This window comes from Hippopotamus amphibius, chromosome 4 (assembly GCF_030028045.1).
Source record: "Hippopotamus amphibius kiboko isolate mHipAmp2 chromosome 4, mHipAmp2.hap2, whole genome shotgun sequence".
NCBI lineage: Eukaryota > Metazoa > Chordata > Mammalia > Artiodactyla > Hippopotamidae > Hippopotamus > Hippopotamus amphibius.
Window position 1 is genome coordinate 8,934,234 of NC_080189.1, and position 18,750 is coordinate 8,952,983.

The following is an 18,750-nucleotide window of genomic DNA, read 5'->3' on the forward strand; positions in this document are numbered from 1 at the left end:
TAATTAAGACTAACAACTCAAGAATAAAAGCTAATAAAAATCTCAGTATGTATTTGCAGCATTTTAAATTTTACTTCTTTCCTCATATCATACAAGGATTATAAGTGAAATACTGATGAACTGTATAACTGTAACTGGGACTTTAATACTCTTTGCAATCAACTTACATATATAAGGATTAACATATATATAAAAAGGTGTTAAAATATCTCAGGAGCTGAGAGTTCCTGCGGAAATATACTGAGGTTGATAAACCTTCTGCACCAAAATGCAAAGAAAGCTTGAGTTGTGTTGTTTGCAAGCTGTCCTTAAATGAATGTATTTTGAAGATCGGTCATTTAAATTTTCCTATTGGACATTTGAGATGTGCAATATTGTTGAGATTTTTTTCTTGCTAAATATCTCCTTCCATATGTTCTTATGGTGAAACTGTGAGAATGTTTTAGTCACTGGAATCTACAAGTAATATTTTCTGCAGGTCATCACTGTGATTATAAAAAATCCTTGTGGGTGTAGAAGAAGAAAAGAATAATTAACAAGAGGGGAGAGGTATCAAATGTCAGAGAGGAAGCACTGCTCTAGACTGTTATGCAGGATTCCTAGGTCTGCAATTAACTCTCTTCTTATGCAAGTGACATAAACCTGTGAGTTTTGGTTTCCTCATTAGTCCCATAAGGGATTGGGCTGGGAGGTCTCTTGGGAACTTTTGAAAGTTCTGGTAGAGTACACATATGGCTCTTTGTTTTAATCAAAATGCCTTATTTGTAAACCATGCTGAAGCATGGCCATTTTTCATTATTTTATTCTTATCTTCAGTCAATTACCATAAACTATTACGCTTAGCTTTCATATGTTTATTTTTCTTGGAAAATTATTTCAAGAAAATAATTTTGGACTAATATTTACAGTACAAATATATCCTCTCTTATTCCACAACAGAAGTATACAATTCTTCGTAATTCAGGGCTGCAAACAGGGGTCTAATTACATGTTATTCCATTTTTTTTAAATGTTACTCTGTACTAATAATTTCGGTTTGCTTTAAATCAACTGTTGATTTTACATGTGAACTTTGAAAATTCCCAAGGGTAGATTTAAAGTTAGATTTTGTAGTAAGCAATACAACATAAACCTAACTCTAAATCAGTGACTTACTACATATTTCCCCAAAATATGAACTAGCTTTTATTTGTGACTATCTTGTACTTAAGCAGAATGTTACACTTGCTATGTCTTCTCGTTAAACAGAGTCAACAGTAACCATCTTCCAAGTAAATAAGTTACACTGGAAAAATTAATTAAATGCTGCTGGCTTGTATCTCCATAGACTTGAAAAAAATGAGAATGCACTTTGTTTTTCATACTGTAAATCTCCTTTCAATGCAAATGTCATCCTCAAATGTCAATCCAGGGATGAGACCTGCTGAGTACCTGACTTTTTATTACATAAAATGATAACACCTTATTACCTTTTAGTATCTATACTTTTAAATTTAGATTGTTAAAAAAGTAAAGGCCATGACACAAATGATCCAGTATATTTTCACCATCTCAACAAATATCAGGCTGCTGTAAGAACCATCAGTAGCTGCATTATCACCACGGAGGTGAGCCACAAATAGACATATAGAAAGAGTCTATTACAAAATATCCCAATTCCAGTTTAAAATACAATCCACTTTTTAAAGAACCGAAGAATACAATACATGCTTGAATCTAAATTCCATTTCTCCTAATAACAAGACCATTTCTGGTTATACATGGCACATGTATTTTTATCGAATTGCACACAAGCGTAAGATCACAGCATGTCCTTGCATATATAATATACTAGCATGACAATTTTAATCATCTCTTTACCACGTGTAACTCGACTTTGATAGCTATTAAATCTATTTTTATATTAATTTACTTTTGTTTTCACATTACTCCATATAAAGTTCAAGTTAATCAATAAGTGTGGTATTTTTCCCTGTGATGCTAAGCAATTTATATTTGTAATCCATGAAGCAGCCTCATGAAATTGTGCTTTAAGATAAACTTAAAAGAAATAACACCATCTAGAAATATTTTTTTGTATATGGCTCTTTTGGTATATCTATTAAGACATTCAGTTTAGCAATTGTTTCAACATTCTGCAGGCCCCTAGAGCACGATTCAATATGGTGTAATAGAACCATACCCTGATCAACCAATGAAGGGATCTATACAACATCAAATAGTAATCAATTTTCACTGAGGGAATACATTACATCTGTATCATTTACATCTGACATTAGTTCAGCTCAGTACACATTAATTGTGAGCAGGGAGCCTGTTAATTAGTGGGATGCCAATGACAGCTAAGATGACTGTGTCTGCCCTCTCTCCCCAACATCTTACAGTCTGCTATATTTTGGAATGTTTTGATAAATATTCCACTAGAAATGTTTACATAGTGTAATAGGAGTAAAGAAAAAATGATGAGGTCCATTCTGGAAATTCAGAGCTATCTTCTTGTTGGAAATTGCATCTCAAGTGAGTCTTGGAAGATGAGACACATTGGTCAGAAGAATGATGGAGATGGCACTGAAGCTGGAAGCATATCTAGGATGAATGCATGTTATAGATGCAGGTCATGTATTTGAAAATAAGGATAGTTGTATTAGTGGAGCATAAAGCACAACGTAGAAATGATAGGACGTAAGACGGCAGGGGTAATAGGACGGGCACTGTATTTCAAGCTAACAACTTGGACTTTATAGGCAAATGTAGGATCGTAAAGTGTTTTAACCACAGGTATGATATGATCTGATTTGCATTTTAGATTTTAAATTAGCAAGATTCTTTACAAATAGATTTCAATAAATGCTAATGGGATTGATGAATCTGTGTCACAATACATTGATTCTCAAGCAACATACAAATCTTTCACTTCACATATATATGTATGTGTATACATATGTGTGCATATGTGTGTGATAAACACAAAATATAATAATACAAGTATTATGCAAAATGAAACATCTAATGTAAATAGGAAAACATGGGTTGACATTCAGAAGTATTTATTTCTCTGCACAGCTAAACTGATCTACACAGAAATTCTTACTAATTTTAATGAATAAACATTGCACTAGGTTGAATAATGTTTCCCCCAAATTCATAACCACCCAAAAACTCAAAATGTGGCCTTATTTGGAAATAGGGTCTTTGCAGATATAATTAGTTGCTTTAAGATGAGGTCATATGCAGACATAGAGAACAGACTTGAAGACACGTTGGAGAAGGGAAACTGGGATGAACTGAGAGAGCAGCATTGACATATACACACTACCAAATGTAAAATAGAGAGCTAGTGAGAAGCTGCTGTAGGGCACAGCGAGATCAGCTTGATGCTTTGTGAAGACCTAAAGGGGTGGAATGGGGAGGTTGGGAGGGAGGCTCAAGATGGAGGGGACATAGGGATATATGTATACACATAGCTGATTCACTTTGTTGTACAGCAGAAACTAACACAATACTGTAAAGCAATTATACTTCAAGAAAGATGAAAAAAAAAAAAGGTTCAGCTCATACCAAATTAGAGTAGATCCTAAATTCAATGACTGGTGTCCCTGTAAGAAGGCCATGTGAAGATATAGAGACACAGACGCACAGAGGGAAGATGGCCATGTGAAGGCAGAGGCAGGCATTGGAATGGCATAGCAACAGGTCAAGGAACACTAAGAATTGCTGGCAACCACCAGACGCTAGAGGACAGGCATGGGACAGTTCCTCCCTCTGAGCCTCCAGAAGGAACCAACTCTGCTAACACCTTAATTTCAGACTTATGCTCTCCAGAACCGTGTGAGAATAAATCTCTGTTGTCTTAAACTACACAGTTTGTGGTATTTTGTTACGACAGCTCTAGGAACCTAATACACATACCCCTGGCAGCATCTCTTGCCTGGGTAGCATGGGAGCTATGGGAGTTAGTCTGTGGTCCCTAGAAGAGAACATTCCCATTAGCACAGCATGAAAAGGACAAACCACAGTCCTTCTTCTCTTTGTATTCAGCATCCCCTGATATGTCTTCCCCTCAGGCTGGCACTGATTTTCCACCAGGATTTGCATTGGGCAACATACACAGGCTTTATTAATTATTCATCCAAATTGAAAGCATATATAAAAATTACTTGGTTTGTGTGTATCCTGGTTTGCCAAGGTTCTGACCTTACTTTTTTGAAGACTCTAATAAAAAGCCAATTTAGTATTTGTCATCAAAAAATGCTCACTACTTTAATCAATACACCATGTAGGGCTTTTGTAAGATGAGTGTTTGAGTGTTTGAGCCCTAAATGATTTTTAAAAGTAATTAGACTGAGACCTCTCCCTTCTGCTTCATGCAGTCCCTTTGGTATGGAGTAAGAAGATTAGCATCAGTGTTTTGGGAGAAAGCTTACTGAGTCAGAAGACACGGGGAATATCATTAAGTTTTAAAAATAACAGCAGGCACTTGTTTCAACTAAACTTAAGGGAAAACCAAATGTAGAGGGAGCAGAATGATCTAAAATGAGTCTACAGTCACTGAAATTGGAATTCATGTTATCATCAAGACAAGTCAGGAAACAAAAACAGCAGAAGCGCTAAAGGCTTAAAAGCAGTGGCCTGGAAATAAACTTCTCCCTCCACCTGGAACAGAGTGAACTTCTTACTTTCAACCTTGAGAAGTACCTAATTTCTCAGATGACAGAGTGATCATGGAAGGGCTGCAGACAAGAAACATGACAAATACAAGGGGAATTACGGTAGGTACCACTCCCACAGAAGCAGAGCTCGTATTGATATTTTTCCTTCTCTAGTTCTCCTGTCAGACTTTGAAGTTAAAGAAGTGCAAACCCATTCCCTAACCTGCGGGTATATGACAGACCTCAGATTACCCCCCTAAGAGGTTTCTAAAAAGATGAGAGAACTCATTTCTTTTCCATAGGAGTGATCAAAGAATAGTTTCCCCTTGTTGGACCCTGGAATACACAGGACCGTTATTCTTAAGGGGGTAAAATGGGAGTGTATCTGATTGACATGTCCCCACTCAAAGATCCATGATTCCCTTCCCACTGAAACCTCAAACAAAGGTCTTGAGGCAATAGTTCACTAAATGGAAAAAAAAAAAAAATAGAAGCCATCTAAGGGATCACTCTAGTCTGACTTCCAATATAGGTAAATGTAAATCCCAGTTTAACTTTGGAAAAGTTGTTCATGACAAATATGTTTAACACATATTTTTCTTATTATAAACGTATATTTTTTCTTGGAGAAGACATAAGTATATTTTGCATTCTTCATACATAGATATGTGAAAAATAATGGGATCTGGACACTGTTTAGGAAAATGACCTGGTTAGAGGAATGACTAGTCATCAGATTTTTGAGAGCAGAGACAGCTTCCATGATGATTAAGTTATTGTTTTCCAAGCTTATAAAAAAAAAATTAGAGACTGCCACTTAAAAAATAAATGCTATAGGTTGTTTAGAGTATAAAAGGACACAGGAAAAAATTAAGAAGCAAATGTTTTGGCTCTTATACTCTGTACCATCCAATGTGGGGGCCAGTAGCCATGTTACTTAATTTCAAATTCAAATGAATGAAAATTAAACAAAGCTATAAGTTCTCAGTTGTCTTAGCTACATTTCAAGTGCTCAATAACCACATGTGGCTAGTGGTTACTGAGCACTTGAATAGAACATTTACAGATGGAGCAGATCTAGAACATGTACATCTTTGTATAAAGTTTTATCTTACTTTATATTGCCAATTTATCATTTTCTCCAATGGACTCTATTGGTATAAATGTTAATTCAGTTTCCCAAAGTGTAGGATTTTCTCCCCCCAGAGAAGTTTATACACTAGAAAAGTCTAACTTCCTATTTAGCTTCAAGCATTTTTCCTTCCCGTCTTGTGATTGCCAAGGCCTAGGCTGGATGGAAAATCTCATGATAGCACTAACTCAACATTTTACAAAGCTACTTGAAACAATTATAGAACACACTGTCATATTTTAAACCACTCTTGAGTCAACAGACTATGGGCTTTTTGGCAAGCTGCTTCTGCCCTTTACCGTGGACTCTAAAGTAACTTCATTGACAGTGCTGGTTTTAAAATGCCTATTTTTAAAGAAAGCCAACTCAAAAATAAGAATGTATGTCTATATAGGATAATGGGAATGGGGAAAAATAAAAGACAGGGTTGGCTTTAAAAACTACTCAATTAGAAAACAGATACATAAAAGATAATTCAATAGAAGTATGGGCATGGTTGTTGAACAAACCCTTCAAAAAAAGACAGTACACAAAGTACCAGTAAGCATAACCTCTTTAAAAATCAGGAAAATGTTCACTAAAACTAAATTGCATATAATGAACATGCACCAGAATGGCTAAAAGTTTCAAACATTCATTTCTAAATGTCTGAATTTGTGGAGCAACTAGGAACTCTAGTAGGTTGGTTTTGAGAGTCTAAACTGATACAACCACTTTAGAAAATTTGTCATTAGTAACAAAGTTAAATATCCATATATAATAATTTGGTATTACCCCATCATAGCTCTGTACCCACAAAAAGTGTTTATAGCAATTCTACTGAAATAGCCAATAACTGGAAACAACTCAATGTTTATCAACATGAACTGAATACATGATTGTAGAATAGGCATACACTAGAATAATGTTATTCATGAAAATAAACATACACTTCAAATAACAACATGGGTAATTTTCACAAATATTATTTTGAACAAAAGAAGTCAGAGGGGAAATACACATTTTATAATTTCATTTGTATGAGATTTTGAAAATAAAAAAACCCACCCTAATCTATGGGGATAAAAAGCAGGTGAATATTTACCTTTATGAAGTAGTAGTAACTGGGAGAGGGCTTGATGGGTGCTTCTGGGGTGAATTCACTTATTGACCTGGTAAAGGTCACATGGGGTTCACTTTGTTAGAATTTAGGGGGTGGAAAACAGTAGTGGTAGTGAGCTCTGGTTGTACCACGAGGATGTCTGGTTTCCCTTTCAGCTCTGTCACTCAGGTTGTGTGCCTCTGGGCAAATTTTAACCCTTATTATTTTTATCCTAATAAATACTACTACTGGATTAATTGCTCCACTTTCTCTCTTACCATGTTTTTCTTATTTACTGTGATATTAACATTTAGCACATTTCATGACCCATGGATATTACTGAATAAAAATTATTAATAAAATAAATTCCATACATGATGTTTCCATGGAGAATATTACCTATTTTTCATTTATTGAAAACTGAACATGCTCCTTAGAAAATATGTCATGCAGACAAAAGTATCATATTTTGTTTTGGCCTTGCCATCATGATGCTGACAGCTAGAATATGTGTGAACACAGAGTTCTGCACCCATGAATACCCAGACCACATAGTAGAATGGACCCCAATTTATGTTGAGGGTCATTTTAGGCTTCTCATGAAAAGTTAAATCTTCTTCTTGAAGATCTAAATCTCTCTGTCTCCCTACCCGTTATATTTGTTATTATAAAGTGATATCAAATAAACACCTATAGAATTTATTAAATGATCTATGTCTTCGGCCCTTTTTCAGTAACCAGCTCAGTTTTCACATAACAATACTGCCCATGAATAAATATGATTGGTCATCATAGTTACTAAATTTACCCAGAGGTGAAAGTTTTATATAGTTTTTATTATAAAATGCAAATGTTTGGTTAATTTTTAAAAGCTTGCCCAATAGGTCATTTGCACGTTTTGATTACAGTTAAGCTTTTGTTGTTACGGGTCTATAGAAGCTGATCTCCTAATTCCCTGCCCTGTCTGTATCCAGTATCCCCTCTCCCCCAGCCAATTAGAACAGGAAGAAAATCTCCCTGGGAGGAGGGGACTATTTTACCAGATAATTCCTATTCTAAAGCTAGTGTTTGGGGGAATTCTTGGTGGTCTAGTGGTTAGGACTCAGTGCTTTTCACTGCTAAGGGCACAGGTTCAATCCCTGGTTGGGGAAATAAGATTCCGCAAGCCACACGGCATGGCCAGAAAATAAAATAAAGCCAATGTTTTCAAATCATGTGTTTGCAGACTGAACGTGTACAACCTAGTGGCCTCAGAAACTCTCAAGTAATCTCTAAAGTAACTATACGTTAGTACTGCCTTCATAGAAGCAAATAAGCAAAGATCGATGTTTTCCAGGAGAAGCCACCATCAACTTTGGCCTGAGAGAAGTTTCACAGATAAAGTTCTGAAGAAACTGAGGTCACAGTCAAGAAGATGGATGAGCATGAAGACAAGGACAAGAAGGACAGGTAGATAAGAATGCTAAGAAGGAGGAAGAAAGGAAAAAATTAAGAAGAGGAGGAAGAGGAGGAGGAGAAAGCAAGCACCACTAGCAAAACTGGCCGAAACAATGAATAGAATGACAATCCCTAAAAATCCATACATTGGAATCATTAGACATGGATACAATATTTAAAAAATACAAAAGGGTAATCAAAAATATGATTAAGGGAAAAGAAACTTTTTAGGTGACCAAGCAAGTTTTTAAAAGGAACAAACAGACACATAAAATATAATGTACGTTAGAACTCAGTGCTTGGCTTTAAAGTAACAAAAGGTATAGTTGAAGAGAACCAGAAGGAAGTTCTTAAGACTGTTTTCAAAATCCATCACCAAGGGTCAAACAGATGGATAAAAGTATAGGTTTCTATGTTTTAAATATTTCATAAGACTTCAAGCAATTTAATGAGTAAGTTTTGCTGTTTTAGTCTACTGAACAAAAAAGTATTCCCCAAATCCTCTGCTTAAGGTATTAAGATATTCTTATATGTGTGTTTGGGTAAAAATATACATATGCACTTATAACATACAAACAACCATATATTATATATAAAAAAATGGCAATTTACTGTCAGAGAAAGCAACTAATATTAAATAAGTCAAAATAACAAAATTACTTATTAAATGAAGATGACAAAATCCACCACGAATTTCGACAGCGTGGTACTCACAGTAAGAACAGCCGTACACCTCGATTCTGAGCCCAATGCGGCCTTCTCCATTCCAGTCCAGAGGCACGATGCGCACGTACCGCGCGATAACCGGATGCTGTAAGTCATGCCGAACCACGCTGTCGGAGTTGACGTTCCCAGGAAATGCCTGAGAAAAGAAATGGGATTCGAAAATTACGGGAAAATACTTTAGGAATAACCATGTTCTCTACGTGCTGCAATAAACTTAAGTTCCTTATCCAATGGAGGGGTGTCATTCTCTAAACCATAAACAATTTGAAAAAAGCTTCTATACTTTCTTTACTTGAAAACAAGTCCAATTTCAAGTGGGAATTAGGCCAAAGTTCCCATGGGTCCTTTCATATGCAGAAATGCACACACATGTTAAAAGAATGAAACAATAAGGCACGAACTGTAGCATCCAGCAAACATTCAAATTACGAGTTCTATTATTTCACATTTAAACTACACAATAAGCAATTTTTCACAGAATCCAACCATGTTTCTTGCTTTTTAAAAATCTTCTCTACGTTACCTTCCCATGCCATTATTAGAAATTTGAAAATTTTTTCAGCATCAGCTCAGTGAAAAGAGCAATAGAATATGTGGTGCAGAGGCCAGGTACTTCTACATTTTATTAGCATTAACATATATGAGTGGATCAGAAACATGTTTATTGCATTTTTCTTATTTATAGAAGATTCTGTCAAGAATCATTTGCCATGAATCTTTTTTTATGTTGAAAGTTCCTATTGTCTATATTTTTTTCAGCATAATACAAATGGGTTTTCTTTCGGCATGGCTATCATTCATCAGAAAACATTTATAAAACATTTACTGCATAATAATTATAAACCAAGATAATATGGGGGACACAGGGGTAGGGAGAGCCAGAGATGCCACACTCAAAAAGAATCTAATAATAGGAGAAATGTCAGTATAAATTATAATTTAAAGCAAGAGTATCATATTTTAGAATACATCAAATAAATGAGACATGTATATGTGAACTGTTTTAAACACGAGCTGCTTTAATTTCACATACACATTCTAGCTGTCCCTATCTTAGATAACTTGAGTTTTTAGAAAGCTATATTCCACGAGAACCTCTTTTATATTTTTTAAAATAATCTCCTAAACTTTGAAATAAAAATTTTAAAAAGAATACTGAACCTTTTAGTCACAAAAAGATAAAACATAAGTACTATATTACATTGCTAATCTGTTGTATTCTTGACCTGAGGTTTTGAATTTGCTTCTACATAAAATCAGGAGTTTCATCTTTTAAAAATTTCTCTTTTGTAACAGCTTTTAAAAGATATATAATGAATAGGAAGCAAGTAAAGAGATGCTTTTAATAAAAAAGTACATAGTAGCCTCGGTTTAACTGCACACAAACATCACAAAGGTAAATTTGTGGTATAAGGTTGGTTACTCAGCCCTCATTTTCCAGCCATACACCTGGCCTCCAAAATACAGAATGTGTAATGTCAGACCCAGTAATACAGGGAGCATATTGAAATATTTCCTCAAGATTTAAGCTATTTTATAGAACATTAGATGGCTCCAACAATCTGCATGGTGGGTAACAGTCTATAACATGTACAATTCTATGCTTTGGAAATTGGGATGCTCTTTAGTAATGATTTCTGATGTGTTCTCCATGGCTTTCCTCAAACTACATTCTACCACTGCCTTTTAAAACAGCACACTTCAATCCTTCAGTGGACAAAACCATTCGAGCTCTAGGTCTTAAATTTCATCACTTAAATAGATGTCTTCTCTGCATCTCGTTGACAACATTTGATCAAGGGAAATAGTAAAAAGTTTCTTTTTTTCTTTTTTAGGTATTTTTCTAGCCAGCTTTTAATTTTACAAAGAAGCCACAAATCTAACTATTTTATTAAACCATGGCTGAATTTTAATATCACTATTGGTCGTTCTGGCTTCAAAAGCAATACCAATGAGAATCCCTGACTAAAACCACCCGAATTAAATCCCTGAAGGCAGATAGGTTAATCTAAATATTATCTTAAATAATATTCAACAAAAGCTACCAAACAATTTTAACTTAAGGATCAACTATACGCTTAACGTGGTGCTAGGTGGTACATGAATATTAAAAACAACAGAGACAGCAAGTAACTTTCTTGGAACACGGTTTCTGAGACATTTGTAGCCTTATGAGGCCTGAAAGAAGAAAAATACTCCTGTGTTTCTCCTCTACTCCCAATACTTCATTTCTGACACCAGATGTATGGGTTTTCCCACACGTCAAGCGATTCTCTGTGGACACCAGCGGGCGTCCCATGATTTAACTCGATGCTAACACTATCTGGAGATAATTCAGATCCCATAGGTTAAAGGCTCCATCCCACAAGACCAGTGCCACTTCAGATGCCAGTCTCAAGTCCAGTCTGTCACCTATGCTTCTGACAGACCATACGTCGGAGGTTCCCACGACCCCCTTCTTAGGTTCAATCATTTGCTGCACAGCTCACAGGACTCAGGCAAATAGTTTATGGCCCAAATTACTGGGTTATTATGAAGGATGTAACTCAGGAACAACCAGGTGGAAGAGATGCATAGAGCAAGGTGGGCGGGAAGGGGTGTAGAGCCCTCTTCACGTGTACCACCCTCCCAGCACCTACACTTACCAAGCTTTCTGAACTCCTAAACCTCTGGATGTTTATGGTGGCTATGGTATGCAGGCAGGGTGATTAAATCACTGGCCACTGGTGACTGAATTCAATCTCCCATCCCTCTCTCCTTCCCGGAGGTCAGGATGAGGCTGCAAGTTCCAACTCTCTAATCACATGGTTCGTTCCCCTGCTAAACAGCCCCATCTTGCAGTTATCTAGGGGCTTTCCAAAAATCACCTCATTGACTTGAACTCAGGTATGGTTGAAAGGAACTTGTTATGAATAACAAAAGACATTCCTTTCAGCTTTAGTGAACTTATCACTTAGGAAATCCCAAAGGTTTTAGAAGCTGGCACAAAACATGCATAAAGACTAAAAAAGATATATTTCTTATTATAAATCATGACATCACAGGCCTAAAATAAAATGTGGAAAAAAATATTGCCAAAGGCAGCATCGAAAGGAAGTACAGAAGTGTGTGACATAGCTAGTAATTTCAATAATACTTGGAATCCTATGAAAACTATGTAATCAGGAAAACTACAGAAAGAGACAGACCTCAGGTGGGTCGGAGGGCAGTTGGTGTTCAGGAGACAGAAAGGTTGTGGGCACAGAAGAGAAGAGGAAAAGCCTGGCATAAAGAGGGAGCTCAGATCTAGGGCTACAGATACCCAGCGTTGAGTTGTAGTTGTGCTGAAATTTTGTTCTTTAGGGGTAACATCTCTAGTCAGTTTTTTTTTCATTCCTTCTCCCAGTGTCTGTCCCCCAAAAAAGATTTGACTAGCTTCTCTGGAAAACCTACTTTAGAACTAAAATTGTGGACTCTGAAAACATGAACTAAGGTATATTTAGGAATAATAAGGACATTAGTCTGATTGGAAGTGTTCGTATTGGAAAATCATGAGTATTTTAACAAGTTCTGTCTGATTATGGACTAAAGAACCTAGCACCTAGCAAGCAGTTCTTTTTTTTTAAATGACCGCATAAGAGCCACGGTCAGGAGATCCTGGGTGGTGGGAGATCATCGTGGGGACAAAAAGACTAGCAACAAGCAGTTGAGAGTCAATGCCACGTGGCGGTAAGGGAAAGTAAGAAAATAAAAGACATATTTCAAAAGAAGAGTTAACACCATTTTGAGAGAAGGGAGTAAGAGAAAAGATCTAGAACAACCTATTCCCAGGTATTAACATATTGGCATTGGTGACAGAGAGGGAAGGGGAATAAAATGGTAGACATCCATTCCTTCCCTCCCAGCAACCTCTTCTCTTGAAGTAACAGCATCTAGATTTTCTTTACAACGTTACCCAGACTTCACTCTTAATCCTACCTGATCCAGGAGAGGCAGACGCCACTCTCGGATACCAGGGGTGGGTGCCTAACTCAATGAGGCTCAATTTTAGCACTTCTGATGGAATAATTCAATCATATATTCACTCATTCATCCACCCACTTATTCATTCGCTCAGGAAATAACTGAGAGCCTTTTATGCACCAGATACTGTTCAAATCATTGGGGAGACAGGAGTGAACAATACAGTTTTAGTTCACATGGCATTTATGTTATTAAAGTACATAGTATGGCAGTACAGAATGGGGCAGAGAATAAGTAATTACAGTAAATATATTTACAATAGCCAGGACCTGGAAGCATCCTAAATGCCCACCAACAGAGAAATGGATAAAGAAGATGTGGTACATATATACAATGGAATATTACTCAGCCATCAAAAAAATGAAATAATGCCATTTGTAGCAACATGGATGGACCTAGAGATCGTCATACTGAGTGAAGTAAGTCAGAGAAAGACAAATATATGATACCGCTTATATGTGGAATCTAAAAAAAAAAGAATCATACAAATGAGCTTCTTTACAAAACAGAAATAGAGTCACAGATGTAGAAAACAAATTTGCTACCAGGGGGGTGGGGGTGGAGGGATAAACTGGGAGACTGGGATTGACATACGCACACTGGTATATATAAAATAGAGAGGGACTTCCCTGGTGGCGCCATGGTTAGGACTCCACACTCCCAATGCAGGGGGCCCAGGTTCGATCTCTGGTCAGGGAACTAGATCCTACATGTATGCCACAACTAAGAGTGCACATGCTACAATTAAGGAGCCCACCTGCTGCAACTAAGACCCAGCACAACCAAACAAATAAATAAAAAAAAAAGGTAGCTAATAAGGACCTACTATATAGTACAGGGAACTCTTCTCAATGCTCTGTAATGACCTATATGGGAAAAGAATCTAAAAAAGAGTGGATATATGTATATGTACAACTGACTCACTTTGCTGTACAGCAGAAACTAACACTACATTTTAAATCAACTATACTACAATAAAAATTTTTTAAATATATGAATATATATTAAATACATCAAGTTACAGAATATGTATATATTATTATGTATTACAGACATGCCTTGTTTTTCTGCTTTACAGATATTATATTTTATTTTTGTTTTTGTTTTAATTGAAGGTTTATGGCAACTGCCTGGAGCAAGTCCATTGGCACCATTTTTCCAACAGCATTTGCTCACTTCACGTCTCTGTGTCACACGTTGGTAATTCTTGCAATATTTCAAACTTTTTCATTATTATTATACTCATCATGGTGATCTGTGATCTTTGATGTTACTACTGCAATTGTTTTGGGGCACCATGAACCACACCCACATAAGACAGTGAACTTAATCTATAAATGTTTATGTTCTGACTGCCCCACTGACCAGCCATTCCTCCATCTCTTTTCCTCTCTTTGGGCCTCCCTGTTCCCTGAGACAGAACAATATTGAAATTAGGCCCATTAATAAATCTAAGTGTTTAAATGAAAGGAAGAGTTGATGCAGCAAACTTCATTGCTGTCCTATTTTAAGAAATTGCCACAGGCACCCTGACCTTCAACAATCACCACCCTGGTCATTCAGCAGCCATTAGCATCGAGGCAAGACCCTCACCAACAAAAAGATGACAACTCCCTGAGGGCTCAGATGATGGCTAGCACTTTTTAGCAATGAAGCATTTTTAAATTAAGACAGGCCCACTGTTGTTAGACATAATGGTATTGCTCACTAAGTAGACTACAGTACAGTAGAAACATAACGTTTACACTGGTCTACTGGGAAACCAAAAAAGTCATGGGACTCACTTTATTGGGATACTCGCTTTATTGCGGCAATGTGGAACTGAACACAGTATCTCCCAGGTATGCCAGTATGTGTGTGTGTGTGTGTGTGTGTGTGTGTGTGTGTGTGTGTATAAATAATTACATATATTGTATACACAAAGGCCAGAAATGCAAACGACTTGAGTATACTTTGCACGTTCTGAGGACAGTAAGGAAGCCAGAGTTTACGGAGCACAGTGAAGAAGGGAGGAGAGCCTGCAGGCCATGAAAATGTTGTCAATTTCATTTAAATTGGGCTGGAAGGAAGTCCGTTGGAGAATTTGAAGTAAAAAAGCCACATGAATTAATTTTTAAGATTGGGGCCAGTAAAATCCCCCTCCCCAAATAAAGCAAATTTCCTAGGAAAAGAGAAGATGACTACAGCATAATATAAAAGCTGGGATAGTAGTGATGGACTATCTGGTGACACATGTTCCAGAGGAGTGGGGTTGTTTAGGGGAAAGGTAGGAATACTGGAGTGGACATGAGGGCTGGAGAGGAGCAACAGGACACTTCTTATATCCTGGATCCCTAATGTGTGACATACGTGAGGAGAAAACAAAGCAAAATGCAGAACCACTGGGAATGAAAGCTCTCCTTCCACTGAGTCCTGTTGGCCGCTATATTATAAAGGATAGATGTCAGAGAAAGACAAAGCAGGCCATCTGTGATGACATCATTTCAGCACCTAAATTCAGAGCTTGCTGAAGAAAGCCTACAGGCTTTTTGATTACTTGACCTGTGTTCTTCTTTGTTTGCTTTTTAGGAAACGAAAAGAGAATCGACTAATACAAAGATATTTGAAGGGAAAGATAATTAGTGAAGATTTAAATATATTGCATTTGAGATTTCTCCATCAAATTGAAAGGTCACATAGAAAATTTGAGATGTTTAGGATAGCTTTTCAGAAAGGGTAACATTTATTATTTATGAACAAATGCATGGCATATGGTATTCAGAATTCACTGCATCAGTAAATTGTGTTTTTTGCACTTCTTTTCCAAGCATATTGAGATTTAAGACATTATCCTAAATTGAAGTTTAAAACATTTCAAAAGAATGGTGTAGGCGTTACCAATCATTGTCTTGAATATAAAGGTGTAAATATATGTGAAGTGTCTTTTCTATATAAGTATTTGGAAAAGTTAAGGAATGTAGAAGGAGGTGTAGCCATTGATTTAATAAAAACAACATCTAATATTTATAATCACTTTATTATTTAAAGGGTTCTAGTACACACTTTATTGTCTGTGCCTCATAGGAAATTCTAAGTTTGGAAGGGATGCTATTTTTTCCAATCAGGAAACTCAGGCTCTAAGAAATTAGAGGTTTTACCAGGTGCTGAATTGCTAGTCCAGGCAAACGGTGGCAAAGTAACAAATGCATTCCCCTCCCACACTCACCTTTGTTTGAGAATCAAATTTTCAGCTTAGAATAAAGCCTTTTCTATTTAGGCACAATGCATTTTATTTTTGATATTTGATGTTACTTATTTGAATATTAAATTTAAAGTCTGATAATTTTTATCCTACCACATTTTGAACATACACTTGATTTCTGACCCATTTATTAGCATATTTTGCCTGCAAATTTTGACAACACTAATACCTTCTTTTCTCATGCATTTTCCCCAAGGATGCTCCTATTGTGATCATTAGCCAAAACTCCTCTGCAAATTTTAATACAAGCAGTTAAAAAAGTTTGAATGACACGTTTATTACAAAAAGAAAGAAAGGCAGGTCTGAGATAGTGCAAGTATTATTTGAGTAGTAATGGCTACATTGTCATAGGGTTGGAAAAGAAACGTTTTTTTCCCCACATAATTTGACTCTCACACTCACTTGCACTTTTTCACATGAATGTAAAAAAGGAAGGAAAAAACAAGATGCAGATGCAGAGAATGGACTGGAGGACATAGGGTTGGGGAGGCGGGGGGCAAAGGGGAAGCTGGGATGAAGTGAGAGAGTAGCATAGACATATATATATATATATATATATACTACCAACTGTAAAACTGATAGCCAGTGGGAAGTTGCTGTATAACAAAGGGAGATCAACTCGACGATGGGTGATGACTTGGAGGGTGGGGCCGGGAGGGGGAGGGTGGGGGGGAGTCACGGGACGGAGGGGATATGGGGATATGTGTATAAATACAGCTGATTGACTTTGGTGTACCTCATAAGCTGGTACAAGAGTGTAAAGCAATTATATTCCAATAAAGAGCTGAAAAAAAAAAAAGACATACAGCTGATTTTTACAAAACCTTTACTACTTGGAAATCTGCATCAAAAATTGAAAAATTAAAATGAATTTGGATCTTTTTGGAGTAGGACACTATCGTTTAAAATTGAATCTTCATTTAGACAAATGTCACATAATAATGTATGCTTTGTGGGTACATGGATGTGCCAGCCAAAAATCAATTTACATAAGCTTATGAATTACATGTCATTGCTATTAACTCTCCTTTACTGGCTGTGATTTGTACATATGCTTAGAAGGATTTTTTTTTTTTTTTTAGTAACACAGCATTAATGTAACTCACAAAGCTTTATGCTTAGTAAAACTAAGAAAAATATAATGTAATGCTAAACCTATGGTGCTCCTTTTTAGTTACTGTCCTATAAATTATTAAAATATACAGCAAAGAGAGTTTCTTTTTTAGACAAATTATGAGTTGTTCAGAAAGCTAACTGCAGAATAATGTAAGTATCACTGAAGTTTTAATCCCTGAAATTTCCTACCACGTGCACTAAATATTTCTTCTAGTTCAAACAATAGTTCCAATGGCCTAAGAGAGGGAGAGGCAAACATTTTCTGTATAGTACCAAAATAGTAAATATTTTAGGCTTAGCAGGCTGCATATCTTTCAGTCCAAGATCCTTCTTCTTCTTTTTAATTTTTAACCACACTTGAAAAATGTAAAAACCATCTTAGCTCACACACTTTTAAAAGAACAGGTACAGACCAGAGGTAGCTGATGGGCTAGAGTTTGCCAACCCCTGGTCTAAGACAATCTTTTACATTAATAAATCCTCCCTCAGATAGGATGCCAAATATAAAATCATCAGAAGACTTTTCAGCCACTTAGCATTTAAAAACCAGCAAACTTTGGAAAAGCTTTTTGTCCAAAAACACTTGAAGCATATTATTTACCAGACTGGAGGAAAATATAGAGGGATTTAGAAGGATGCTGTGTGTGACGCAGGAACTAACATTTTCCCTCAAATTCCTTATGATGGGATTTGAAGTGTAACTTAGAAAGTATTTTAGGAAGAGAATAAATGAGAAACCTAAAATAAGGGATTGCAAACTCCTGCAGCAAATGAATGAGAAGCTCGGTGCAAAGGTTTTGCTTAGGACTGAGAAATGTGTCTAAAACACCCAGCTCTTGTGTAAGCAAGCCTAGGAAGAGCTTTTAGTGCTAGCAACAAGTCTCATATGTGGCAAGTTATGTGAGAAAAACAACAACACACGAATATTTCCTAAAGTGAGAGATTTTATTTTCTTAAGATAGAAAAATGCCTCTGTTGCTATAGAAACACATTGATGAGTCCTTAAGTTGATATCATAAACCTGTGATCATTATATCACTTTTCTTTCGGTGAAATTTTATTTCTTGCTGGATTTTAAATTTTATTGTCCTCATGCCATCAATTCATATCAAAAGGTAGAAATAGATTTTCCACTTTGCAACTTTGGTGGCAGTCCTCAAGCCTAAGTTACACTCCCTGATGAGGCAGAAAGAAAAGAAGTACCTTCATAAAGTACAGCACCTGTTACAGCCCCTTTCTGGCCTCTTCAGCTGAATGCTCTTGTCATCATGTTTGTCCTGCTGTACAAACACATCCTGCAGGATTCAGCTTATACAGTGCTTCCTGAGTAAGTCCATTCTGTGACCCTCACTCCTCAATCACCCAC

At 36.4% G+C, this 18,750-nt stretch overlaps 1 protein-coding gene across 1 annotated transcript in view; it reads right to left on the minus strand.

Annotated features, from left to right (window-relative positions):
• CNTNAP2 (contactin associated protein 2) overlaps positions 1–18,750 on the minus strand; it is a 2,049,865-nt gene that overhangs the window by 1,202,008 nt on the left and 829,107 nt on the right. The window contains exon 4 of the mRNA XM_057731238.1: positions 9,014–9,161. Coding sequence (XP_057587221.1) covers positions 9,014–9,161 — 148 coding nt within the window. The remainder of the gene's footprint in view (positions 1–9,013; positions 9,162–18,750) is intronic.